This window comes from Fringilla coelebs (assembly GCF_963513975.1).
Source record: "Fringilla coelebs genome assembly, chromosome: 10".
Lineage (NCBI taxonomy): Eukaryota > Metazoa > Chordata > Aves > Passeriformes > Fringillidae > Fringilla > Fringilla coelebs.
The window spans coordinates 24,855,516-24,883,269 of NC_140036.1; the positions used below are offsets into that span (position 1 = coordinate 24,855,516).

General features: G+C 51.8%; 1 protein-coding gene across 1 annotated transcript; it reads right to left on the reverse strand.

Moving 5' to 3' along the window:
• Nucleotides 1-8: 8 nt before the first annotated feature.
• Nucleotides 9-27,754, reverse strand: ARHGEF26 (Rho guanine nucleotide exchange factor 26). The gene is made up of 14 exons (XM_084212072.1): nt 26,659-27,754; nt 25,267-25,303; nt 23,255-23,400; nt 19,690-19,746; nt 17,568-17,728; nt 11,728-11,880; nt 11,072-11,201; nt 9,898-9,972; nt 8,827-8,916; nt 5,825-5,979; nt 3,823-4,038; nt 2,473-2,540; nt 2,089-2,193; nt 9-1,343 (listed from the first exon to the last, which is right to left on the reverse strand). Exons 1-14 carry the CDS (start codon nt 27,700-27,702, stop codon nt 1,201-1,203), a joined length of 2,580 nt encoding a protein of 859 aa, XP_084068198.1. The 5' UTR covers nt 27,703-27,754; the 3' UTR covers nt 9-1,200.

Genomic DNA, 27,754 nt, shown 5'->3' on the forward strand with positions numbered 1-27,754 from the left:
GTGTCCAACAATAGGAAAAATGAAAAATGTCTTTACAAAACATTACAGCATTTTTGGAAAAACTAGGTATGAAAAATATATACAGTGTATTAAAAAAATCTGAATAAAATTAATGCCTGGATTTGTACATTCAGTTATGTGTTAAACATCCACATGTATACAGTAAAATTTGTTAAAACAGTAGCAGTGTTTTTACTATGTTAAATAAGTGTTCAATTTACAGTTTCTCTCATTACTATTTAATCAGTCCACTTATAAATTAATTTGCAGGGCTGTATAACCCTGTCACACTGTCCAGGTAAGTATTTTTGTACAAAATTACCGCCTTCCTCATGTAGTTTAAATTATTAGAGCTACACATCTTTACAAACACTCAATTCACTCACCACTCAAATCAGCATCTTGCAGGATAAAAACCAGCAGGGGCTGGGGAAGGCAACAGGAAGAAAGCCTTGCTAGTACAAGTTGTCCCCTGGTTTCTACACTGCTGAGGCAGCAGCTGGTCCTTAAAGGGAGGGTTTTTCTCATCACACTCCCACCCCTCTCCAGCCCCCGGCCCTGAGCTCTGCTCAGCCACGGGTGCATTTCATGTTCTCCCCATCACCCGAGTGCTGTTCTGGAGCACAAAGGGCAGTGCAGGACCGCAGCTGACAGCTGAGGAAACCAGAACCAACTGCCCCCACGGCCAGCAGCCACTCTGCAGTGAGATACTGGGCTAGGATGGAGCAGCAGCACCTGCTCTGCAGAGGGTGGTGCTGCCTTCTGGCTTGCAGAACTCCTGTGCCCACAGCAGAACTGGGAGCAGGCTGAGCAGCCTCACGGAGGGGCAGCTGCAGAGTCCTCGGGAGGTGGTGCCAGCCCTGCATCCCCTGCAGAGGTAGGTCAGCCTTCACGGAGTGCAGAGCTGGCACTCAGGGCCACAGGGCTGCTGACACAGGGCCAGTGTCCCCTGACACGGGGTCTGGGGCTGCAGCTCCTCAGGAGCAGGACACCCAGACTGCTGAAAACAACTCCAGATGCTCAAAACCAGATGGGGCAGGAGCTGCAGGAGTGCCCAGCCACTGCTGCAAGCTGCTGCTGCTGGGGCCGGGGCTCAGCTCGGAGCTGGCAGAGCAGGGATGCCGAGGCTCCGGCGTGCTGCTGCCGGGCTGTGGCTCTGCTGTCCCGTCCCAGAGCAGCCCCACGGCGGTGAGGAGCGGGCTACACGTTGGTTTCCAGCCCCAGCAGGCGCCCCATGCGCTCCATGTTCTTGTCCAGGGTGGCCCTGCAGGTGATCTCCTTGGCACACTCCGAGGGGAACCAGCCCCTCTGGCCGTCCCGCAGCCGCTCCCCCTCGTACCAGCCTGCAGGAAGGGACAGCAGTGACACCTCTGCATGACCCCCCCGGGGCACTGAGGGACACTCTGCATCTGCCTTGACTGGGAATCAAGTACCAGTTCAGGACAGCTTTGGCAGATGTTTTTAAGCCGGCCAGGGTAGGTAAAAATACTATGTGCAAAGCATTGCATAATTTTGCTGTCTTTTTTGTCATTCAAATACAGTTTGAGATAATGCTATAGTACAGCGACAGAATCTCTGATTTCACAGGTAATTGAGCAACAGCAAGTTAGAATTTAGTCCCTCGAGTACTGACTGTGTCCTGCATCCCTGAGCCAGCACTTGGTGCTATCAGTGCAGTTGTGGGCAGGTCTGGGCAAGAACCAGGGTGATCCTGGGATACCTGATCCTGTGTCAAACCTCAGCAAGCGCCCTGTGCCAGACATGCAGCAGGAAAGCCCAGGCCATGGCACCACAGACTGGGGCTGTTTCTCTTGGACAACCCTGGCACTCGCTAGAATGTCTGAGCTCCGTGGTTTTAGACAAATTCAATTTCCTATTTGTGGACACCTCCCATGCCAAAACTGGCCAGCAGCCACGTTCTACAGCTGGTTACATCTGCTGCTTCCTTTAGAAACCTGAACCCAAATGCCCACGTTTTCCTTGGAAGCTGAACTCACTGCAGCCCTGTGCTAATAGGAAACAAGTTTGTGTAGCTGGATCCCCCTGCAGAGGTGACAAATGGTTACTGACAGCAAAATCCTCACTCACCATCGTTCACTTTTTGATAAACCAAAACGACATCAGCGACTTGCAGAGAGAGCTCATCGGCCTGCTTGGCTGTGTACGTTCTGATGGTCTCCACCTGAGCCAGGGCTGGAAGGACAGAGCCAGGCTCAGTTAAACCAGCCACAGGGCAGGGGCTTCTATTACAACACATCACCACTTATTGAAAACATTCCCACTTTACACCTTCCCCCGTGCCTTAGGGCAGCCCAGCCCAGCCCGGCCCAGCCCAGCCCAGCCCAGCCCGGCCCAGCCCAGCCCAGCCCAGCCCAGCCCAGCCCAGCCCAGCCCAGCCCAGCCCAGCCCAGCCCAGCCCCCGAGGGCAGGGGCTGCCCTGGAGCACTCAGCAGCCCCGCAGCTGTCACTTACTGGTCCTGTCCGTGTGCTGCCCGTCGCCGTCCTGCCCCAGCGCCCTGATCCAGCGCGCTCTGTCACTCCTGCAAGGCAGAACCTGTGTCCCAGCTCCTGCCCTGGGCAATGCTCAGCTCTGAGGCTGCCCCAGTTCTCCCAGTGCCAGCACCTCTCCCTTCAGCACCCTGTGTATCACCAGCTCTGTGTATGCTCTGCCTTCCTCACAGGCCGATAGAAAGCTCTCACCTAACACTGGTGCTTTTCTCCTTGGGACCCACATGCCACAGGAGGTGGTGAAACATGATCAAACTGTACTGGAAATCTTTGGCTCAGAGAAAACGTTTCAGTTTTACCTGCACAAAACTATTCCGAAGGCACGCTCAACTCTCTGAACTGTTTGGCCTTGGACATTCCCCTCCCATCTTACTCAAAAGATAAGACTATAAAAATAGGTAACTTAAAATACAGGAATGCTTTTCAGACTCTTGCTCTGAGTGATGATCAGCTGGACTGCTATTTATACTGCAAACAGCACAGAACAAATCAATAATAAGTCTGCAGAACAAAATGTCTTTTCATACAAAGCCCAGACAACTAAAAATGTCCTGCATTTTTTCCCCAATAAAATTGCATTTCCAAACAAGTCTGAATCATCTCCTGCTTTCATAATGAGATCTTTAATAGAAAGCACTGATGAGCTTCAGTTCATTTCACAGTTATTCTAAACTTTGAAAGCCAACCTAAAACTATCGATTTTTCCAGGCAGGGACACGTCTGGAGCAGTCCCTTTCATGTCTCTGTCCTGCCTCCAGCTTCCTACAGAACAAATGAACTCTTTCAGCGCTGGGAGGCTGTGTGGAAGATGATGGCACATGTACATCCCAGAGCAGGCACTGGCTGCTGCTGCTTTCCAAGGCAGGGCACTCCTCAGGGTGCCCCAGGGAGCAAAGAGCAGAGCTCCTCCTGCTCTAACCCTGCAGCCACTGCTGCCCCAGCCAGCCATCAGCACCACCCCAGGGCCCAGAGCACTGTGGCTGTGCCTGGGGACACTCAGCACTCTGTGCTGTGCCTGCACAGCCCCACGGGGACAGCCCCACGGGGACAGCCCCACGGGGACACCCACCTGGCAGCACTGACCCCTGGCTGAGGGACCCAGCACAGGGCTGGCCCTGCACAGGAACCTGCCCGAGGCACAGCTACACTCATCTCTGCAGGCAGGGTAATGGAGGCCTTACCCAGCAGTTTAAATTAATAAACCAGAACAAGTAATAGAAATAAATAAATGAATATTGACTGCCTTGGGCAGGGCAGGAGGAGCTGCCTGCAGAGACAACGGGGTGAAGAAATCCCTTCAGAACGCGTACTCACTGCGTCTCTGCTCCCAGCAGCATCTCCACCCTGTCCCCGGCGTGGTTGCTGAGGAGCACGAGCCTGAAGAGGTGGGATGCAGAGCTCCTGCCGGGGTGCAGCATCCCCGGCACGCCCCTGCCGGGAGAGGAGCCGGGCGCGGGCTCCTCGGCGTCCCCGGGCAGCACCAGCAGCTGCTCCCGCAGCGCGTACCCCGTCACGTTGTAGCTCTCCTCGCTGCGGGCACGGCAACAACACAGCTCCGGTTAGGGCTCGGATTCCCTTCGGTTTGTCTGGGAGCAACCAGTCACAGACACGGCCAACAGCGTCCCTGTGACAGGGACAGCTCCCAGCTCCGCACGGGGACAACCGGCTTCTGCAGAGGTCTGGGGTGGCACAGAGCCCCAGCCGAGCCCCAGGGGACATTTTCACCGGTGCTCTGGGAAACAAACACCGCCAGGGCTTTGGGCTCCTCCTGCAGAATGCCTTTGTGCACTCCCAATGATGGACACACAACATGCTTCTATTGGAACCAGTCCTGCTCAGATGCCCTGAACCAGGGAAAGGGTTGACTGGGGCTTGGTTTTTGGGGTAAGTTTGGGGATTTTTGGAGGTGTATTTTTCTTTTTTTAAAGAAGTCAGTTCAGTATTTTAGTCTAAATAACTCCTTAACCAAGGGAAGAACTGGCAATCCCAGCTGGGAGTGCAGCCATCACTACATGAGAATCTTGTGTCTGAAAAAGAAATGTGTCTATGCATTTGTGCAATGAATAATAAATGCATTTCTTACAAATTAATCAACTAGTCTGTACACATGCACAGCTAATCACAACAGAACCTCTTACTAATTAATCAGCAGATAAACCTCTACAAATCCTTCCTACTGCTCACTTCCATCCCACCAACCCACTGGATCAGCCTCCTGCTGCAGGGAATCCAGACACGTGTAAAAGCATTCAGTGCATTTCCCACGAGCCCTGGGGGTCAGCACTGCACTGATTTCAGCTCCTGCCCTAACCCAGCCCACAGCCAGGCCTGTGTCAGCAGCACTGGGCTGACCCTTCCCCAGCAGCAGCCACAGCTGGGCTGAACCCCTCCTCAGGATCCAGCATCCCCACACCTGCTGGCACTGACTGCTCCTCCCAGGACACTGCATCACTGCTTGGCAAGTCTAATGCCGTTTTTAATCATTAAAAAAATCAGACTGTGTCTACAGCAGGGGCCAAAAGGACAACGGGCAGGAGAAACACTCCAAATGAACTAAAATCTGGACAGGGGGGAAGAGCAGATTTTTATCCCTCTCAAAGCCTTGCACACATCCCAAACCCCCGTGTCCCCTCCTGCCCAGCCTTGGGGAGCAGCCCTGTGACTGGAGAGCCCTTTGGCTCCCTCCTCTGCATCTCCAGCAGGTCAGAGCCACAGCTCCCCAGCAGCTCCAGCACATGGAACGGGGCAGAGCCAGGGCAGAGCCGGGCAGTGGCTGCTGAGCCAGGGCTGGGGATGAACTCTGGGTAAAGCCCCAAGTGCAGCCTCAGAAATGCCCATTTTTAGCACCAAGCGAGGAGAGGTGTCTTAGTGCAATGTTAAGAATCTTCTGAGATTCAGCTGCTCAAGGAAAACCAGGAACATTCAACCCCAACTAGCAACAAACATTTCTGTCCACGCTGTGGTGCCATGGCAACGCTGCGGGTGGGAGCAGGGCTCAGCCGAGGGGCAGAGGGAGCCTCATGCTCCTGCAGTCCTGGGAGGTGCGCAGGGAAAGGGCAGCCCCAATACTTTATCCTTCCCAAACTTGTCTTTGCTAGGGCATAAAGAATCATCTCTTGAATTCCTCTGACAATTTGGAATCTTAACTGTGTTTGCCAAAAGTAAATTCTGTTTAACAAGCGGTTACTTGTTGTTTGTAACCCAAGACAGAGGCTCCAATAACTCCTGAGCTCATTCCACAGCCAGGACCAAGCTAAAAGTCACTGTGATTCGAGGACTGAACACAAAAACAGTTTTCTACTGGTGAAGCTCTTACCTCTTCTTCTTGGTGATGATGAGGACATCATTGAAGAGGAAAAAGTACACCTGCTGCTTAGAGGTTCTTTTGGAAAAAAGTCCAGTGTCTTCTACATATGCTGTTAATTCACCCCTTTTCACCAGCCACCGAGAAGAGGAAACCAGTGGAAACGGCTGCAAGGCAAGAAAATCACATTGTCATCCTTCCAAATTAGAGAATCTTTAAAAACCAGATAACAATCTATTTGGGAAAAATGCTTGAACAAACTCAAAGCTCAGAGATTACAAACACAAAGAGGTTACCAAAGTTTAAGGGACTGCATCATTGCTACAACACACAGGCAGCAGCTGCAAATACCTGGGAATCACTGGGGCACCTGCCATCACTGCTCATGGAAAAGAGAAATGAACAGCCCTGACTGATCCCACTGGGCTGGAACAGGCTGTGAGAGCTCCTGAGGGCACCGAGCAAAGCCCGACCTCAGCAGTGTGTCTGAGGGTGGGAGCAGCCCCCGAAGCACCAGGGGACGCGGGAGTGTCCTCGGCACCTCAGGAGCAGAGGTGACACTCCCTTTGCCACTGCTCTCCTTGGAGCACAGGTGACACTCACTCCCTGTGCCCCTGGAGCAGAGGTGACACTCACTCCCTGTGCCCCTGGAGCAGAGGTGACACTCACTCCCTGTGCCCTTGGAGCAGAGGTGACACTCACTCCCTGTGCCCCTGGAGCACAGGTGACACTCACTCCCTGTGCCCCTGGAGCACAGGTGACACTCACTCCCTGTGCCCCTGGAGCAGCAGTGACATCACCCCCGTGCCGGTGTCCCCAGGAAAGGCAGGCAGGGTGTCAGCCCCTGCTCACCTGGCAGGGGCAGGTACAGCCTCCTCCCTCCCTCGCCTCGGCAGCCCCCCGGGAGCGTCCCCACGGCCCTGCTGCTCTCCTGAAGGGTCTCAGCCACTGCCAGGCTCTACTGGGAAGGGCTGAGGAGGGATCCTGAGCTCCTCTCTTTATCCAGCCCCCGTGGATGGAGCAGGAGCTCCCATCTCCCCAGGTGAGGGCCACCACCTGCAGCAGCTGCCCCAGAGGGTCTGAGCTGCCTGATGTGAAGACTTGCCTTCAGTAATCCAAATGATCCCCAGTGCAGGAGGCCCTTTGTTCCTCTGGGCCAGGAGGGTGGAGGGAGATGTGGGACTGTCCTGGTCACACAGACCCCTCTGAGGCTGCCCCAGACAGACACTGAGGCAGACCAAGGGCCAGGCTAATGAACACAACTGCCTGTCTGCCCCTCATTTCAGCACCTTCCACATACTTGTAAAAAACATTCCTTCGTGCAGTTTGTCAGCTGCCTCCCCCATTCTGCATGAGTTGGCTTTTTGTATCTGCTAATCCCTGGCCCAGCCAACTGCAGCCTGCCTGTACCTGCTGAGCCAAACCCAGGGCTGGGACTGGGACCTCACTGCTGGAAGAACAAACACTGACTCCCTAAACAAACCCCCACAACTTCTCTCGTGCAAAAGATGTAAAATTTAGGAACAAAAACTGCTGAAACTTCATTAAAAATTGAATTCCACAGTTGAGCCATGTACACAAGCACCACGAGATTTGAGTCACTTCCCTTGGGCTCCCATGAAGCTCTCCACAGTTACATCTAACTAAATAATAAACAAATCTCCAAAACTCTGTGAGACTGGGCAAGAACAGAAATACTTTAATTTATAATGGCCATAAAACAGAATTACATTCCCATGGTGATTGGTTTACAAGCAAAAAATAGTTTTAAAAGTTCTATTTGAGGATGAACAAAAAGTTCCTCTAATCTGTACTCCAAATGAGTTCACCCCATTTTCCTAATTGACTCTCTTCCAGAGACAGCTTGGATTTACTTTAAGTTTTCCTTAATTGCCAAAGGAGCAGATCACGTGCAGCATGTCCCTGCTGCAGAAAAGAGCTGTCAGAAGTGAAGAATGCCTTTAACCAGAGCTGGGATCCCTGCCCTGGGGCCTGCAAAGGATGCACAAAGGGAAATCTCACAGCAAAGCCCCAGGGCAGGTGGGGTCACCCAGGAGCCCCAGAGCAGCACAGGCAGGGCAGGGGACCCCAGACCCTCAGGCCCAGATCCTGAGGGAGTCCTGGGATCTGGGGGAACCAGGGGGCAGCTCAGCCCCACACTGGGCTGGACTCACTGCAGACTCGAGTCTGGTACCACCCACCAGGAAATGCTCTGGTGTCACTTGCCCAGAAGTGCTGTTTGTTGTTGCTGTTGCTATAAGCAAATAGTATTACTATCAATTTTTAGACAAAATTTGAGAACAAAAATACTTTAGGCAAGTTGAAAATGTTTTTTTGGAGGCAGCATTTTCCCCAAGCCTGACCCAGGGCCTTTCAAGAGCTGTGCTTTTAAAACCATGAACCAACCTCCGCTCACTACATGCCTGATAATGAAACAATCTTCTCCCAAAAGAATCCCCAAAAGAATGTGTAATGGTATCAGACATGAATTCTAGAAATGGGATTGTAGCAAACACCGAATAGAAACAATAAGTGTACTTGAAGAATGTCCAATAAACCTCCCCTACCTATGACTGGGTCTGCTGTTGTTTCCTACAAAAGACTGATTGTACAGGAAGTTTTTAATGGAAACCTGTGATATCCCAGCCTTGAGGGGAAGGACAAACAGCCCTGGATCCTTCCCTGGCCTGGAAGTGTTTTCCCAGGCACACCTTTCCCATCAGGCACACAAGCAAATCTGAGCAGTGAGCAGCAGCCTTTGGCCTCTTTCCTAATGCCAAAATCTTCACAGCAGTTTTATCTTTACAGCAAAGAATGGTCTACACTCAGTATTTATTCAAAATCCCTTATGCTATAGCATCACCTTCTAATAAAATCAAAATACTTCACCAAAAGTTTTAATTTCTGTCGTGCCACACAGTTCACTTTTGAAGAACCACTGTGGGATATGACCATGCTGGTGAAGTTCCCCTGTTCCCTGTCCTGGCTGCTCAGGACCACGATCCTCATCCTACCTTGATCTTGAATTCCAGCTGGGAGTTAATGGTGTACATCATCTCCGTCCTCTCCATCTTGCGGGCGCCCTCGTTGCACAGACGCACGAGCTGCAAAGGGGACGGGGTGAGCAGGGCCCTGGCTGAGGGGCACAAACCCCAATGGGGTCAGTCCCACCCCAGTGGGGGCAGTCCCACCCCAGCGGGGTCAGTCCCACCCCAGCATGGCATCTGCAGGGCCACAGGGACGGGGCTGAGCAGGGCCCTGGCTGAGGGGCACACACCCCAGTGGGGTCAGTCCCACCCCAGTGGGGTCACTCCCACCCCAGTGGGGGCACTTCCACCCCAGCGGGGTCACTCCCACCCCAGCGGGGGCACTCCCACCCCAGCGGGGTCACTCCCACCCCAGCGGGGTCACTCCCACCCCAGTGGGGTCACTCCCACCCCAGTGGGGTCACTCCCACCCCAGCGGGGGCACTCCCACCCCAGCGGGGGCACTCCCACCCCAGTGGGGTCACTCCCACCCCAGCGGGGTCACTCCCACCCCAGCGGGGTCAGTCCCACCCCAGCGGGGTCACTCCCACCCCAGCGGGGTCACTCCCACCCCAGTGGGGTCACTCCCACCCCAGCGGGGTCACTCCCACCCCAGCGGGGTCACTCCCACCCCAGCGTGGTGTCCGCAGGGTCACAGGGACGGGGCTGCCCCCGAGGCTCCCCGCTCCCGGCTCCCCTCACCCCAGGGATCCCACAGGAACCCCATCCATCACCTGTGACTCTCCAGGGGGAACAAAGGCCCAGCCTGGGTGCTGGCTGAGCAGGGCCACTGCTCTGACCCAGGGGATGATCAGCTCCAGCCCCCTCCCAGCTGGACTCGCTTCCCACACTGCTCCCCCAAACCAGAATCACCACGGTACCATCCACTCTGGGATCTCCTCCCAAGCAGGAGCCAGTAACGCTGCACAAACCCAATCCCCAGCACCCTTCCTCAAATACAACAATGCAGAGCCTTCAGTGCTCCCCTGCCTGCATCATTTATGCATGGAAAATGTCCATTTTTCCCTGGAAGTACTCAGGAACGACCTGAGAACGTACCTTGCTGACTTCTTTCAGAGCCTGCTTGCAGTTCTCGTATTTTGCGGAATCTTTTGGGGTTTTCTGGCAAATAGTCTGGAAGAAAACATCAGTTCAGAGGCCCAAGCAGCACAGACTGGAACTCACAGAGATTTCACATCTTAACTGAAGTCCAGGAGCTGAATCACAGCTGTGGACTGAGGTAAAGAGGGAACAGTGGTCACTTGGTCACACTAAGGAATGCCTCCCTGGAAAGGTTTGGGAACAAAGTGATGCTTTGCACCTCTCAGATGAGGTTTATACAACCATCTCCAAACAAAAAACAAAACTGAAAGAGTGGGAAATAAAATGCTTGATCTGATTGTTTAGGTTATTTCAACCAAAGAGGGGAAGGAGGTATAGGAAAAAAAACCCAAGAAGGGGAAGGCACCCCCAGTGACACTCTGCAGGAATACTGCATTATTATTCCATTTTTTACCTAGAAATGTACTGCAGAGAAGAGAGAATTCAGTGTCCATCAATGAACTAACTGTCCAAGTGATCAAATTCATCAGTGCTCAATTTAAAAATATACAAACAAAAAGATCAGTTCTGTTTCTGGCTCTGAGCCTGATCACAATCTGCACTCCTGCTGGTGGTCCTGCTCCCCACCTAGTCCTGGCACCTTAACTGAAATACCCCACTCCTGGTGTGTGAATTCTGCCTGACAAACACTCCCTGGCACTTCCAGGGCTCTCTCTGAGTGCCTGGTGGCACAGGGAGGGACAGCTCAGTGCCACTCACACACAGCTCCCTCGGGAATGGAGTCCATCCTTCAGCTTCCCAAGAGCATTCCCTGCCTAAGGGCCCTCACCCATCCTACAGGACAGCAGGTCTTGTTTTCCAGCTGCAGGGTTGATTCAATCCTGGCACTACATACAATTCCTGTGCTGGTTCCTCTTGACTTTCAGAACCATTCTGACCCTGTACTGCACAATTTTCCCACTAGAACATCCAAGTACTGAACTTGTGAATGGGGGAGCAGGGGGGCCCAGTCCCAGCCAGCAAAGCACTGAAGCAGGATTCCATAATCCACAGCCCAGGAGTGGCGCAAGGGAGAAGGCAGAAAGAGACTGGAGAGAACCAGAACGAGTATGAGAGAATGCTAACACTGCAAGAACAAGCAGCAGGGAAGGAGGGAAGCAGGTGCTCTCACATCCATCAGCAGGGGCAGCCGAGTGACTCTCTGCATGGGGAGGATGAGGAAGGAGATCATGGGCAGGTTCCGGCAATCCTCGTGGGACTCGATCCGGGACAGCACCTCCTTGAAGGCTGGGTTTGTGGCTCTGGGAGAGAGAGGGAGAAACAACTCCGTGGTGTGTTCTACCAGCGATTGTGCGAGTTGCTACATTTTAAATAAACCATTGCTTTATAAAAAGGAAGTGTGATTCGCAGGACTCAGACCACCCCAGCAATCAGCTTTGTTCCCTCAGATCCACCAGCCCCAGCACTGACAGTAAAGCTCAGGAGCTGCCACCCCTGACTGCGAGGGCAGACCCAGGTGTGCCACACAGGGCCACTGTCCCACTGTGTGACACTGCACTGATGGAGGAAGGGGAACGTGAGCCATGACCGGGCAGGAGGGGCTGTCCCAGCGCCCTCGGAGGAGGGTGACAGCGGGGACAGCCCGGGGGGGACAGCCTGGGGCGGACAGCCCGGCCCAGGGGGGGACAGCCCGGCCCAGGGGGGGACAGCCCAGCCCGGGGGGGGACAGCCCAGCCCGGGGGGGGACAGCCCGGCCCGGGGGGGGACAGCCCGGCGCGGCAGGAGGCAGAGGGGCACCCCGAGTCCCCCAGCCCCGAGCAGGCTCACAGCAGTCTCTGCAGGGTGCGCTGCTGGTACACCTCGTTGGTGCAGTACTTCACGTAGGGGTCGAAGGTGGAGCCCGCGTGCCTCGCCACGATGTCGCTGATGTCCTCGATGAAAATGTTGTTCTGGTGCCTGGCCTCCAGTTCTTCAAAGAACCTGGGGGGTTAAAATCAATTGCTCACTCTGACATGCAGACAGCATCCTCCCCTCGCAGCATTCCCCTGACAGCTGGGCTGGCTGGGACAGGGCGAGGCCGTCCCTCCTCTGGCAGGGCAGCGAGGGCAGCGCTGGCTGGACACGGCCCCAGGACACGGCCCCGGGGCTGCTGCTGGCCCCTGGCAGCCCAGCAGCTGCGCTGGCACAGCCACTTCCCACTCCCCCACTGCCACGACCAAACAGCATCACTGAGCTGGTCAGACCAGAATTTCCAGAAACAGAGTTGGAAAAGAAATGAAACTACTTCATACACACATTAACACATTTCCTCTTGCAATTAAAGGCAGCACAGCAGCAGAAGTGCTCGATGGAGTACAGGTACGTGGGGCTGCTGAGGACAAAGCCATGTGGTGGTGGAGCAAGACACGGCGCTCCACATCCTGCAGTCCTCCACTGGAACCAAACAGGGACTGGAAACACTGAAAACGGGCACAGAACCCAAAATCCTGAGCTGAGCCCTAACCATGCTTGTTCTGACAGCTTCCCTGTTGTCTGTCTCTGCCCCACATCTGGCCACTGGATGCCTCCCACTGCCTTCTGCCCTCCCAACGTTCCCAAAGCACAAGCCTTGATTTCCATGAAGCTCACTGGAAATCCCCCAGTGTGGTGGAACAGCTCACAGATCAGCTCTGCAGGTCACCCCTCACACATGAAAAGCTGTCCTGGCTGAAGCCTCTGTACATCAGCATTCACTGCAAGAATCCTCAACTCCCTGGAGTCAACAAGTTCATGCAAAAATTCTCATCCAGCACAGAAACCATTAAGGAAATACTTAGAACACATGAGCTCACATTAAGCTCCAATATTTTGAAATCTCCTTTATTTAATTTCAGCCCTTTATTCAATTTTTTTGTGGCTCTTCAAATCTACCACCTTTTTCAAGTGATGCTCCCCACAGTTTGCTTTGCAAACTCACCTCAAACGTGTGAGAGGAGCAGAACAGGATGAGCAGCAGCAACTGGGCTTAACTAAATTAAGGCACTCTCCAGGTGTGCTCAGGAGCAGCTGCTGCACTGAGTGGCTGCCAGGCTCTCACTGGGTCAGCCAGAGCCACGACAATCCAGTGGATTTTGGTCTGGGTTTGGGTTTTGTTTTTGAGATGTTCTGACACAGGAGCTGCAGATGGACTGGCTGATGAGCAGGGCTCTGCCTGCCAGTGTTGAGCAGAATTTGTTACAGCCCTGTCCCTGCTGCAGGCAGAGCCCCTCCAGCACCTCCTGTCCCCCAGGCACAGCACATCCTGAGCTGCCACAGACTTGTCCTGTGCTGTGGGTTTGGGTTTAGTGCCAGGACCAGCCCCAAGGGGCACGTAAATAATAAAATTACAGGAAAAAAGAGCCTGTGAGTGTGGAGTCTGCAGCGTCTCAGGAGGCACAGCAGAGCCCCATCCCACACTGGGATTTGTTTCTCTCTGCTCAGACATGTTTATGGCTGGGAGAACCTCCCACTGCTGCCAATTCACTTTGCTCAGGAAATGAGGAAATCCAACATTTCCTGCTGTGTTATGGCACACTGACAAGGTGTTGGACCCTGCTGGGCCACAGCTTCCACCTTCAGCATTTATCTGCTGCTTCATCAGTGACATCATCAGAGACAGTCCCTGTAAGAACAGTAAAGACATGGGAGAGGAGAAGGCAGGAAAAAAAGAAAAGAAAAAAGGGAAAAGAGGGACACAGAGGAACAGTATACCAAAGTTCCATCTCCCAATATGTCCCATAAGGAAATCTGCATCAAAGTTTGAATCAAAAGCTGTAGTTTTCCATACCCAATCTGCTAATTATTAGATACAATCAGTGAACCAGACACATCATAAACCCTTTCTCTTACAATTTTAGGATAGATTCTGCCATAAAGCTCAAGACTGAGGGATGGAATGATTCCATTCTATTTAACTAACAAGGAATTTGCTGTGATGTGTGCAGCTATTTTTGCTGAATGTCAGAAGGATTTACTTCAAATATCTCTCTGTTAAATCCAGGACTTCTCTGGTTAAAGTAAGATCCAATTCAGAGAAAGTCAAACAGCATTGTAGGATAGAATTTGATTTCCCCTTACACTGTTTAAAAGAACCATCCACTCTGCAACACTCCTGAAGGCCGAGGGCCAAATTCAGAAATGCAGGTTTAGCTCCAGGGTGGCACCACCAGGGACAGAAACCACTGGAGGGGCAGCAAGCAGAATTCAGCCTCTTGCTCCTGGAGACAGGGGCACGGAAGTAACAACTGCCACCCTGAGATGGCTTCAGCTAGAAGTAACAAAGATTTCTGATTAACCTCTCCAAATCTGAACCTTCTCATCAGGGACATTATCTGAACACCTGCAACACTACTGTTATTTAGGGAAGGGGAGGGGGATTTAAAATAGAAAAAATAGGAAAAATAGTCTTATTTCCTAGAATTTTCATGCTGAATCAAAATCAGTTTTTACAAAATAAAAAAGGCTGGGGAGAGGGTGATAAAGGGCAGAACTGAAATCAGTTTGTTTGGCGAGGTCCCACAGTGTCACGAAGAACCCTCACACAGCCACACACAGCCCTGTAACACCTCAGCCTGCACTCAGAGCCCACCCAGCAGCTCTCCCTGGGCAGCAGCAGCAGCAGCAGCAGCAGCAGCAGCAGCAGCTGGCCCTGCAGCCTGTGCTCCCTCTGTGGCCAGCCCTCGCCCCAGGCTGGTCCCACTGGGAGCCACTGGCCCTTCCAGCTCGTCAGAGTGCCTGGCACAAAGCCAGGGCAGGGCACGGCCACAGCAGCCCTGCAGGACATCCTGCTGCAGAGAGTCCCCAGACAGCAGGAAGGTGCCCACAGCACCGGGCACAGGCAGGACACCAAATGTCCATTCAGCCAGTAAACACAGCCAGAGACACCGGGAACACAAACTGGGAATGTCTCTGCCAAGCCACGAGCCCACCACGTCCAGAGTGTGCAATCCTGTCATTTGTGACTAAGAGTTTAAAACCTGACAGAATCTGCTATAATGGTTTGTTAGGATCCTTTTCTGCCACTGCTGCTCTGGACCACAGAAGCATTTGCCCTTTGCTGGCCTAGGGCAGAGCAGGCACAAATGCTGAAGCTCTCCTCCTTCCTATAAACTTGGGGATGGGACCCTGCAGACCAACTGCTCCTGAAGACACTTCCCTCATTTCCCTGGGATTCCTCTTTCCCCAGAGAGGCTGCTGGGGAGCTGTCTGACCTGGGAGCGATTTCCCAGGCTGCATTCCTGACTCAGTCCTGGCTGAGCTGCTCCCTGGCAGCCCCACAGCCCAGTCCAACACAAGGCTGGAGCGGTGAGTTTGGGCTGCAGCCCATCACACAAGGGCCAGTCAGCTGCAGCTCCCTGCAGCCACCTTCCAGGAGTTTCCACAACACACACAGCACGTGCTGCACAGGTTATTCATCTCCTCTCCTCTGCCAGAGACATTCCAGGGAGCTCCCAAAAGCAGAGACAGTCTCTGCCCTCTGCATTCTGCTTCCAACAAAGGCAGCCTTGTTCCCCCAGGAATGGCCCTGTCAGGCACTCCAGGCCCATCCTGGGGTTACTGCAGACTTGCCATCAGACATGTTCCAAGTCAAAGTTCCTAGACAGAGGCTTTAAGCAGCTTCAACAAAAGGTTTTTATAAAGTATTTTTATCAGCTCAGGTACTTCAGCTCACCAAACTTTTGTCCAAGCAACCAAAAGCACTGGTAACTACACTCATACTCAGGTTTTGTACTGGGCAAAGGCTCCTTAAAAACCGGCAGAATGGAACACATGCTCCATTCCATAACAAAAGGCTGGATTTTGCTACTTTGAAACACCCTGAAAATAGAAAGCAACAGTTTGGAGATACCAAGCTGGTATCTGGTTTAAAATCACTTCCATTGTTTACAGAAATGACGTTGCTCAAAGCCAGCACAGAGTTTTGTTTTAGTTTAACAGTACTGCAAAACTCGGGAAATAAATTATGTTTTCATTTAAGTTTAAAAAGGAGTTATGACTTCTGATTTTACCCCAAGTCATAAAAACCCAAGTTCTTAAACCATGAGACTTCACAGACAAGAAAGAATAAGATTATAATTCTAGGCTAGTGTGGTATTTTTCCATTCTTTTTTTTCCCTCTCCCTCCCACTTCCTTTGAAGACTATTAATCAAAAAGGATGCTAGAGCTCCCTAAGAGTACTGCTCTCCTCACCCCCACTGTCCTTGACTTTTACACCTCACACTTTGTGTAAGGAGTACCTGTAAGAGGAACTTTTCCTGGAAACTAAAGCCTTGGATGAGCTGCACTCCCTGGCAGCAGTGCCACCAGCTGGGATGGCCCCAGGGCCACACAAGCCCCAGCCTCAACTGCAAGAGACAAAGAAAGGGGACTGGGAGGAGAAAGGAAGGGTCCCCAGCCAAACCCAAACGTTCTCCTGCTCTGCAGCTCCTGACCTGGGTTTGCACTTGACACAGCACATCAGCCTCCAAAAAGCAAAATCTTGGTGCTGCATGGACTTCAGAAGACAAAAGTCAAACTGCTGCGTGACAGATGTCAAACTCCACAGACTTTGTGGTGTCTCAGAGAAAAAAGCCAAGAAATGACTTTACTGTGACTGGGGACATGGACCTTCACAAGTTCCACCAAGATAAATGAGGGTTTAGTGCTGAAGAATTCACAAAGGGGACAAAAGAACAGGGAACAAAATAAAAAACCATTCAGAATCCTTGTTTTCAACCTTCATCCCCCCTTCTGAAAGGAGGCCAATATTCCTCTGTTCCACAGGTAGAGATCCATGTAAAGCTGACCAGAGCTACAGCTGTGAGCACTCAGTACCCTGGTGAGCCAAGAGCCACTGCAGCCACGGTGCTCACTCACTCCAGACTGCAAATCAGGGCTAGGAAAAGCAACACAGACAGTCTGATGCTTTAGTTATGTGGAATCCATCATCCACCTGCTGCTGTGAACAGAACAAATTGCAAGGAAGCCAAGCCACATCCAGCAACTTTCTGAAAGAGAGTGTGAAGTACTCTGAGAGCACATACATATGCATGTCCCGGATTAAATAACACTGGCAGTAATTACCAGCCAGAACAAGCCTTTTCTGCACTCTATCATGTAAGATCTGCCATTTCCCCCTCTTGAGGCACTATCTGCAGTGTCTGTTTCCCTGGCTGCAGACTGCAGGAATGTGCCCCAAAGCAGCAGAGCAGAGCAGAGCAGCTGATGCCCTGGCTCACACAGGGGTGGCAGACCCAGGGCACAGGGGTGACAGACCCAGGGCACAGCACCCTCTGCACCACCTGGCACCAGCCAGCTCTCCAGGGCAAGCATGGAACTCCAGCTCCAATTCAACAGCTCAGCAGGGCAGACTAAGCTTTACCTGATGCCCTGGAAGGACCAGGGCTGAATGCCTGAGCAGCATCAGCCCAGAATGTTCACATTTGAAGGATGCTGATTTCCACTACCATTCACTCTGTGCTTTCCTTCCCTCCCATTTCCAGAGACACAAACCCCAGGCCAGCCCTGCTCACACTCCTGTGCAGATCTCTGCCACTTGTACTTTCCACCTTCAGGCCAGCAGGAGTTTGGCTAACCAAGCATCCAAAGAGAAACCTGCTGCTCTGTTTAAGGATGCCCAGCTCTGGTAAATGCAGAATGCCAAACTTACTTTTTGCTTGCTTCATAAACATCCGTGATGTTGGAGAAGAGGTGGTGGCTCTCTGTTTTGGTCATTGTGAGGCTCAGCTCCCTGGAATTTTTAAACATCCGGATCAGAATCTCCAGGCTCAGCAAATAGGAGTGCTCAGAAGATATCACCTCAAATATTGCCTGCAAAGTGAAGGGGAAAAAAAGAGACTTACTATAGGGACTGGGGTTTTTTCCTTAAAAACAAAAAGAAAACGTGGAGCAGGGGTGCAAAGCAAAGTTTTGGATGTAAACTAGAGTTTATTACTTAAATAGTCATCTCTATAATAGTTGCATCATTCATTATAAATAAGTTATTTAATACTGAAAAAAAGTCTCTGTTAACAAGTCTATATTCAGAGTTTTCAATGCAACTGCAAACCAGGAGATTGAAGAGAATTCAACAGCAGGTGTGACCCCAAGAGCACAGGAGTGAGCTGGGGGGAGCAGGCTGAGGTCCCTGGTGGAGCTCTTCCCAGACTGGGAACAAAGGCAGCAATGGGGCAGACACTTTGCTCCTGATGTGCAAGGAAGGGAGAGAGAATCACCTCACCATGACCCCAACACATTCTGGAGAACAAAAACCAGAGCAGGGTGCCTGACACACACCCAGAGGCTGGGGCAGCTCCCTGCTGCCTGCTGGGCACTCCTGGTGGCACCTGAAGCCACTCTGGGGTCCATCTGCACCAGACCAGGGGCAGGGGACTGAGAACCCCAAGGACAGTGACACTCCCAGGGAGCCAGGAGCACCCTGCAGCTGGCACACACACACACAGGTTCCTTAGGCTTGCAAGAAAGACCTACTGAAAAGAATTTTAGCTCAAACCAGTCTGTGACACATTTTCTTTAGCCAAAATATGCACAGAGATCCATCTCACTAACAGATTCTGAAAGATGGGATGTGTATGAAGACAGGACGTGGACATTAATCAAGGCAGAAGACAAACATATTTTTCTGCAGTGACAATCAGTGATGATGTATATAACTAAAAATAATCTAATAGGCTCTAAAAAGCAATTCAAAGAACAGATAAAGAATAAATGATAAAAGGCAGTTTAAAAGAAATACAGCAAAAGCATGAATTGGTAATGTAACTACAGCTTAAAAATATTTATTTAGGCTCCCACTGAAAGAACTGGCCTCTAAAATTCAAATTAAAAACCCTCAGGCATGAAAACATTTTTTGGTAACATTGAAGACTTTACATTTAAAAAGAATCCAGAGAACTTGTTCTTTTTGAAAGGATGCAAGTATGGCTCCAGGAAACACAGACTAAGGGCTGCTAAAGGACATCACTGAAATATCTCAAAATGTCTCAAAAGCTTCCCAGCAGGAAGAGCTGAGCTATGTCCTGAAGAGGAAAGAAGACACTGGGACAGATTTCCATGGCAGGTAATGCTGCAGGCTCCTAGCCAAGCCCTGCTGGCTGTGGAAGGACACACCTGGGGAGGAGCTCAGGGACACAGCTGCCCTGGCCAGGCTGGGCTTGGCAACCTCTCCTTGCCTGGGACAGGGCCCCTGCAGGGAGGAAGGGGGGTCAGCACAAGAACAGGACACAAGGGGCAAAGGGGAAAAGGAAAGTGGATGAAGAGGACACAAGGGGCAAAGAGGGAGAGAACAGACAGGCGCCCTGATGCTGCTGCTGCCAAAGAGGGAGAGAACAGACAGGCACCCTGATGCTGCTGCTGCTGGCAGGGAGGCCCTGCCCCGCTCCAGGGCTCAGGGGCCAGCTGGGCTCCAGCAGGCACACCCTGTGCCCAGCACTGCTCCAGGGGCAGCTACAGCCCAGGGGCTCTGTAAAAGCTGCTCTCTGTTCCCCAGAGCTATGAAAACTCCTGTGCCACATCCCCCTCTGTGAGCTGGAGGTCACTGTCACCCCTTCCCTGGCACAGCAGCAACCCTGGGGCTGCCAGGCTGGAGCACCCCAGGAGCCCCTGGATGGACACAGGCACCTCAGCACACACTGGGCACATTTTTACTCCTGGGGAGAGAGGACACATCACTGGAGAGCAGGAAGCCAAGCAATGAGCTCTCATCAAGCACCAGAGCCCTGGGCCAGGCGTGCAGCACAGCTCTGAGCAGCCAGCCCCAAAGCACCGAGTACCTCCTGTCTCTTCCTCTCCTCCTGGCTGATGGCTTCTGACAGGCCGTTCTTCTTCACCTACAAAGACAAATCAATCCATACTTTAATACCTTCTGTGGGAGACTGTGATTAAAGAGAGATACAGTGCTATCAAAACCTAGAGAGCAAAGCCCCAAGGAGGGCCTGGCCCTAAACACAGGACCAGGTCAGGAGAGACACCAGGGCAGGGGAAGGGAAAGGGCCACGGCACCACGCACGAGGCACATCACAGACACCAGAGCCCACACCCATTTCTGTCAGGCTTCCCCAAAAGCTCCTAACATGCTATCACCAACAGCTCTCTCTTCTTGCTCCACCTGCTCCCTGGAATTTTAAAGGACATATTATTCCTCATTTTATTCCTGCACAGCAGGTCCCACAATGCTGGACAGCTGGAACAAGGAGGTGCCACACCAAAGTACAGTCACAGGTAAATGCCTGTGGAAGTTACAGCACCATTCCAGTGTGGGAGCCACTAGCCTCTGGACACAACCCCCAGACTCCCACAGCACCACAAGCAGACACTTCTGGATGCTGAGCTAATTAGATGGCTTTTTATTTAACAATCAAAGTACATTTTAATCAGGAGCCTGAACGCTTCTGAGCATTGCTGAGGAAGTGCCACGGCACGGAAAGGTGTAATGTAACTTTTTTCTGCATGCAGTGGAAGAGTTTTCTAAAAATACAGGAAGACAGGAAATAGCGAGGAGCACATCCCCAGCTTTCAGTGCTCCCTGTTAACACAGACACTGCCAGAGCCCAGGAGCTCCAGGGGCACCGGCTGAACTCCTGCTCCAACTGCAGCTGGCACACACGGGTGTGTCCCACTGAGTACACACCAGAGCAGGGCACATGAGCTCACAGCCCAAGGGCCCAGCCTGGCACTCCCCATCTACAGCAACACTTCCAAAGACAGGCCCAGATATGGATGGAGACTGCTTTGGCCACTTCGATGTGTCCAAAAGGTTTAAGCTGAAATAATGTAAAAAAAGGTCACCAAGCAAACAAAAACTTCATTTAAGCTAAGAATAGGATCAGAAGGAATGGAAGAGGCCCAACATCACAGCTACTAACACTGGACTGGCTTTTCCCCAGCAATGACTGATTTAACCACGGAGGTGAGAAGCAAAGGATGAAAGGAGGCCAGGTGAACTCCAGTCAGGGACAAAAAGGTCCTTCAAAACAAGGAGGTGCTGAAAGGGGGAACTCACCAGGAATTTACTGAGGGGCTGCACCATAGCCAAAGTGACCACAAGCCCTTTGATACAGGGAGAGAAAGGGGAGCCAAGCCAGTGCAGACATCAGCCCTGAAGGTCCCAGACAGCCACACCAGGGTCTGGGCTGGTACCAGGGAAGGGAGGCAGCCCTGGACAGTGACCCTGGCAGTGACCCTGGCAGTGACCCTGGGAGGAGGCAGCCCTGGACAGTGACCCTGGCAGTGACCCTGGGAGGAGGCAGCCCTGGACAGTGACCCTGGCAGTGACCCTGGCAGTGACCCTGGACAGTGACCCTGGGAGGAGGCAGCCCTGGACAGTGACCCTGGACAGTGACCCTGGACAGTGACCCTGGACAGTGACCCTGGGAGGAGGCAGCCCTGGACAGTGACCCTGGCAGTGACCCTGGGAGGAGGCAGCCCTGGACAGTGACCCTGGCAGTGACCCTGGGAGGAGGCAGCCCTGGACAGTGACCCTGGGAGTGACCCTGGGAGGAGGTGGCCCTGGACAGTGACCCTGGGAGTGGCTCCCCAAAGTCACTCACAGCACCTGATTTTTGCATGAATGAGAAACCAGTCACAACCGAGATCAACATGTGTGAATACACCTCAGGAAGACAGAAACACCCTTTTATATTGCTGTTCTCATAAAGAATTCGAGCACTCCACACCTGAAGGGCACTACCCTCCAGCACAGCGCGGTGGGAGCTGCAGCAGCTGCCAGGGCAGGTCCTGCAGGGAGAGGGGATCCCTCTGCCTTTGTCTCTGGTGTTTAGGAGCAGTGCCTGTGCTGGGAAGGCGAGGGCAATCTCCTCCTCCTTTCCTAGCACATGCTGAAACCCAGGACTGACATTTTCCAGCTGACTTCCTGCAACAACTCCAGACTCACTTTTTAACTTCTTAATACACATTGACAGCACGTAATTTTTCCAGAGTTATAAACACAGTCACTATGAGTATCACATTCCCAGATTTTGTTTTCTTCATGCACCACCTTCTCCCATATACTCCCCACTTCCAATTTTGCAAATCAAATACAGACAGCGCACAAGTTTCTGTGTGAGCAGGAGTAAAGAACAAGTCAGTTTCTGTAAGTGAAGCACAGCACAGAACAGTTCTCCTCCTGAGATGGTCTTCATGCTATTTCTGTATCAAAGCAAATTAGTGTTTTGAAATTATCATTATTATTACTAAATAGCATTCCTTCCAAAATACCTCAGCTGTTGAACATTTAACTGCTAGTTTGCCCAGAAGGCAGAAAAACCAATTTAACTTCATTATAAACACTTTTTTTTTTTTTTTGCAACATGAAGCCAATGAACTGTATTTTAAGTATTTGATTGTTGGAAAAAGAAAATTAAAGCACATATTTACAAAACCACATTGTCTTGCCTTCTTTGTAATTACTGAACCAGAGAGACTCATCTTTCAATACTTTAAAGTGTAAAGGGTCATCAGCATTTGTAAGACAGCTCTGCTAATCAGACCATCTAACCAGCCTTTGGGGATGTCCCTGAGGCTTAATCCCTCCTTTATTGGGATATACAGAGCTGATGGCCAAATACTCCAGGTGATCTTGTCATGGCATAATCCCTCCAATGCCCGAGATGAGCATCTACAACATTCTACAAGTTATGTTAACAAAAAACAACCCCAAAGCCTTCATTATAGGGATATCCCTCCAGAAGCCACAGGAAGGGTCCAAGAATAAGCACAGAAACACAGAATTTTTGTGGTTCCTTCAGTCTCAAAATCACATGTACGAGAAAGAGCTGTGGCAGTAGCAGCTGTGATCAGTAATCTGTCAGGTTCTAGCAGGGAGGCAGTGAGACTGCAGCCCTGACCAGAACAGATGAATTCACTTTGTTTCATGATGCTGCTCTGCCAAAGCCCTGCAGACACTTCCCAGCCTGTGCTGGGACAGCACAGCACCACCAGCTCTGCTCTCCACTTCTCAAAATGCTTTCCATCAAACATCTGCACTGCAGGCAGCCTAAGAGCTGGTGTGCAGTGATTTAGAACAATTCAGCAGCAACTTGTTTGTAACTAACTGAAGCCTTTCTTTAGTATAATTCACCCTTTTAGTGAACTCACAGAACCCTTTTTTTAATGAATCAGTAAAGTTGTGTCTTTGCCAAATAAAGGACTCTAAAATGAACTTGGTTTCATTGTTTTTTTATGTGAAACAAAGACCAGTAACTGACTGGGACCTCCATGTCGTTCTTATGAAGCGGAAAAGATGATGACAAATTTCAGCCAAAAATTCCAGCAGCAAGTAAGAGAAGACTTTGCTGCAACCCACCCTGAGTTCCTGTCTCTGGCCATACAACTCACCACAGAGAGCTGGCTCCACGTTGACCTTAGGGGCTTATAGTGAAAAACAACCTTGTCATCCAACTTCTGCTCTTGGGGCTCAGACTCTTCATCAGAATCTATGTCCAGAGCTTTTTCCTTATAGTTCTGATATAATACAGCATTTTCTGTCAAATAACAACAGCATGTCAGTCCTTGCTAGAAAGTTAGTTTAGTCCCTCTCATAAAAATTTAAAGCAACATTTAAACAATGAAAGAAACCAAAGTGTCACTGTGCTGCTCACACTCCACGAGACAAAGATAGCAACTGATTTGGGCTGGACAATGGTGCAGTACAGTGACAATGGATCACTGTACCCAAAGATCCTCCCAGACCGAATTAAAGAACAGATGTGGCCTTTGTCAAGAAAAAACATAGCAAACAATTTTTTCTTCCATGGTTTGCTGTACCCAGTTCTGTAATTAACCAGCAATTAGAAAACAGGATTGTGTGTCAGTGGAGCAGCAAGCGATCTGCAGGTCTCACTATTTTCATGTCCAGGAAAAGCACACTGCCCAGGCCAACCCTTCTTCTGTCAACTCTAAATACTGTCTTCACATTTCACTGCTTCCCAGTTTCAGAGATCTGAGGCCAGAACTATTCCAAATAGAAAGTTAAAAGCCTGTCTGAGTAAAAACAAGACCTATGAACCTTAAGGCCAAATACACTGCTGGTGTATTTGAGTTATGCCATCATGAACTCAGAACTATCAGTGGCAAAGGAACACAGGCACGGAGCACTCTGCTGCTTCCCAACCTCCCTGGCCACACACCCCTGGCAACAGCAGTGGGCAAGGACAGAAATTCAACACCACAAAAACCCACAGACAAATTCATCCATTAAGCAGGCAGGCTTTGAAAGGTACTTTTAGATGGGCCAGGCTTTGGGTCACATCCAATGTTCCCCTACAAGAGAAGGGGGAACTGAAGTGGAAGTTTGGCTGCTCCAGGCAGGGTCCCAGCTCCTGCAGTCCCTCACCTGGCTGTGCAGGTCTGTCCCACCTGCTCAGAGCAGCTGTGGCCCTTGGAGCAGCTCCTGGGGAAGGGCCTGTCCTGTTCATACACTTTTAACAGAGGAAACTGGCACAGCAACTGAATTGTGGGAGGCATTCCAGAGAAAGTTCTTAGCTGGGATCATCCAAGACAGACAGGACCATTGGAAGAGAATCCAGAAAAACATCATCAGGAGATAGTGTGAGAAGAGATACAAATAAGAGTGGGAAAGGGGATGATGCAAAGAGAACACAGCTCTGAAAACAGAAACAAGAGGAAGGTAACACAGCAGCTGAGGTTACCTCCAGGAGGCATTAAGCAGGGAAAAGCCCAGAGAGTAGCAGTTATTGTAACAGAATTTCTGTGGACTCATCATAGATGTTTTCTTGTTGAAATATCGGGAAAAGCAGCAAACTTGGCAAACCCCAGAATAACACAGAAATACAGCTGCACAGACTGTTTTTCTGACACTTATATCTGAAGCCTGGGTAGCAAGAAAAGAAAATGCTTACAGAGCCCAAGGGTTCAGCCCAGCACCCAGAGCTGATGAGAAGGCAGAAACAGCTGTGCGATCCCCAGCCCAGGGTCAGGACTCAGGGGTGTGCTGCAGGGAGGGCCCAAACCCCGAACAGACCAAGTGTCCTGCACCTGGGCACAGCCCCAGGAACAGGCAGGAAGGCAGCCCCACCTGGAGGAGCCCACTATGGAGCTGCACAGAGCTGTCAGGGTGAGGAAAACACAGCCAACAGCTCAGGTTTTGGGAGGGACAGGAGCTTCAGTGGAAAAGAAGCCCTTGACACACCTTTTTAGCCTGCCACTTCATAGTCTTTAGAATAGCCCTGAGGTAGGTAAAGTGCCAAAATTATAGTCCCACATCTCAGTTGCATTACTGAAAAACAAGGTACTGAGTCTTTGACTCCATACAAAGGAAGCGTGCAAAACAATCCTGAAGTTCATTTCCCTTGGGAGTTATTAACAAGTCTGGACAGAACAGGGCTCACCTTCCCCATCAAATGTCCCTTGTCCTTTCAGCATCTTCTGCAGATAATTTTAAGAGAAAAGAGAGATATGTTAGAAGGAGGAGAATGCAAAACGATCACAGTAACAAGAATGTCTGTTTTATTCAGGACTCGGGCAAACCAACAGGCCCTAATCTGTACACTTCATGTGCTGGACAAGAGTTCAGTAAAAACAATTGTGTCACCAGAGAAAGTGAAACCCTAGTTTCATTTCTCTCATGCCTTGTTTAGATGTATTTTCCCTGTGTTTCAAAAACACACTGCACTGGCTGGAGAGGGGTTCAGTGAACTCGTCCCAGTCCCAGGGCTGTCTGCAGAGGCGCAGTGTTGAGAGGCTGCCCTTCCACTCTGCAAACAAAACCCCTCTGAGCACTTCCTAAAGGAGCCTTCCGAGAGCACAGCAAACCTCTGAAATAAAACAGCTGTCCTCGTGCAACAAGTCCAGGAGTCTATTTCATAAAACACCACTGGCAGAGAGCTCCGTAAGGACAACGCAGTTTCACGTCCTCCTATCTTAAACTTAACTCACTGTTTTAAGTCTACTAGCAAACAAAACCACACTCTGCAGCTGTTCACGATTTCATCAATTTCTATTTCACCACTTGCAGTGTTTTCACAGAAGCATCCACTACCATAATTTCAAACTGGCTGGAAACTGTTATAAACCTGATTATTAATTTAAAAGCTACAGCATCAGCTCTTGGCCTGATGTACTTTATTACACAGAAATCTATGAATACATTTCATACAGTAACAAGTTATATCTAAAATAAGGAAATACAATATTACATTATGATGAGTAAAAGAACACTATCAGTATGTCTTCATAATTTAATACATTAACATTCAGTGTAACTCTACTACAGGATTCTAAGGGATTACAACCAAGATTTAGAAACAGGCACGCTGCTTTTACTTTCAGGCATTAAAATACCTGAAGTGATTTCTATAAATTTAAAAATAACTCAGTGATTTTTAAAAATACTTTAAAAGTAGTATCTCAGAGAAGAGAGGGAGTTCATTTTCTGTCTCTATTCTAGCACGCAGACTTTATTAAGACAATGTCCCTCTTTTTTCCTGTTTACTCCTTTCTGGGACGCAGGTTTTAAGCCCGTGGTTCAGTTGTGAAAGCTGGAGAATCCAGCAGGAAAGGCGAGCAGGAGGCAGCCAGCAAAGGCTCTGAACCTCCCGAATTTCAACAGAGCCCGCCATCTCCAACACCTCACTTGGAAAACAGCACTTTTAAAACTCACAGCCACTATGAAAAGTTTTGCGTTAGCAAAAAAGCAATCTGAAAACTCCCAGCATTTATGAAAACTGCAGGATCAGCAGGCCACACTCCCACGGAGCCAACACCTTCACCTATCACCTTACCTTTATCCTCCCCAGGCTCGAGAACTTCTCTTTATCTTCAACCACCGCTTTCAGGATGGGCTGGGACATTCTGTTTTTCTTCTTGCAGTTGGCGGAGCCGTCCAGGTCCACGCCGCTGACCACGGCCCGGCGGTAGGACGTGGAGCGCAGCCCGCGCCGCAGCGCGCCCGGGCCGCCCTCGGGCTCGTCCTCGGGGTCGCTGCCCGGGGTTGGCCGGGGTGTCTCCACCAGGCTGCGCACCTTGAGGCCCCGCTCGTGGCCCTGGGCGCGGCCCGCGGGCCGGCTCTCGGCCAGGCTGCGGGGGATCAGCTGCTGCGAGCCCACCCTGTGCGCCGCGGGGCTGTGCGTGCTCAGCAGCGCGGGGGGCTCCGCGCCCGCCACGGCCGGCGGCCCGCGCCCGGGGGATCCCCCCGGCTCCTCCAGGGGCCCGGCAGCCCGGCCGCTCCCGGGGAACCCCCCCGGCTCCTCCGGGGGCCCGGCGGCCCGGCCGCTCCCGAGGGACCCCCCCGGCTCCTCCGGGGGCCCGGCAGCCCGGCCGCTCCCGGGGGATCCCCCCGGCTCCTCCGGGGGCCCGGCAGCCCGAGGGCGCGGTGCGGACTGAGCGCTGCCTCCGAACACGATCCGCTCCTGCTGCGGGGCCAGCGCGGGCAGCCCCGCGGTCCTGGGCGGCCGCGGCCGGCGGCCCTGCCCGCTGCCCGGCGGGGAGATAGTGCCGTTGGCGGTCGAACCGACGGGGCTGTCCGGAGCCAGGACGAGCACACGGGAGCGCCGCTCCGGGGAGAGCGCGGGGGAGCCCGGCGGCCGCACGGTGCCGTTGGACACCGATCCCATGGCGGGGCTGCCGGGCGAGGGGGCGCCGGTGCCGGCGGGCTGAGTCACGGAGAAGGCGCACCTGTCCTCCACGGGGAAGTCGGTGACGAGCACTCCGCTGGGGCTCTGGTACGACTGCGGCCGCGGCTTGCTCCAGGCGAGCGGCTGCGGGCGGGGGGTCGCTCGCCGCCTCCAGCGCGGCGCGGCGGGGCCCGCCGGGGGCTGCCCGTCCATCGCCGCCCGCCCGGCGCCGCTGGCGAGGGAGGCGGGCGCGGAGCGCGGCTCG

Bases quoted from the DNA above. Each gene is read 5' to 3' on its own strand.
- ARHGEF26 (XM_084212072.1), bottom strand. From the start codon at position 27,702: ATGGACGGGCAGCCCCCGGCGGGCCCCGCCGCGCCGCGCTGGAGGCGG. The intron at 11,881-17,567 runs GTAAGTTTGGCA...TTAACCCCCCAG, and splicing joins GTTTATGAAGCAAGCAAAAA to GTTCTTTGAAGAACTGGAGG. The intron at 4,039-5,824 runs GTAAGAGCTTCA...CCGTGCCCGCAG, and splicing joins ATCATCACCAAGAAGAAGAG to CGAGGAGAGCTACAACGTGA.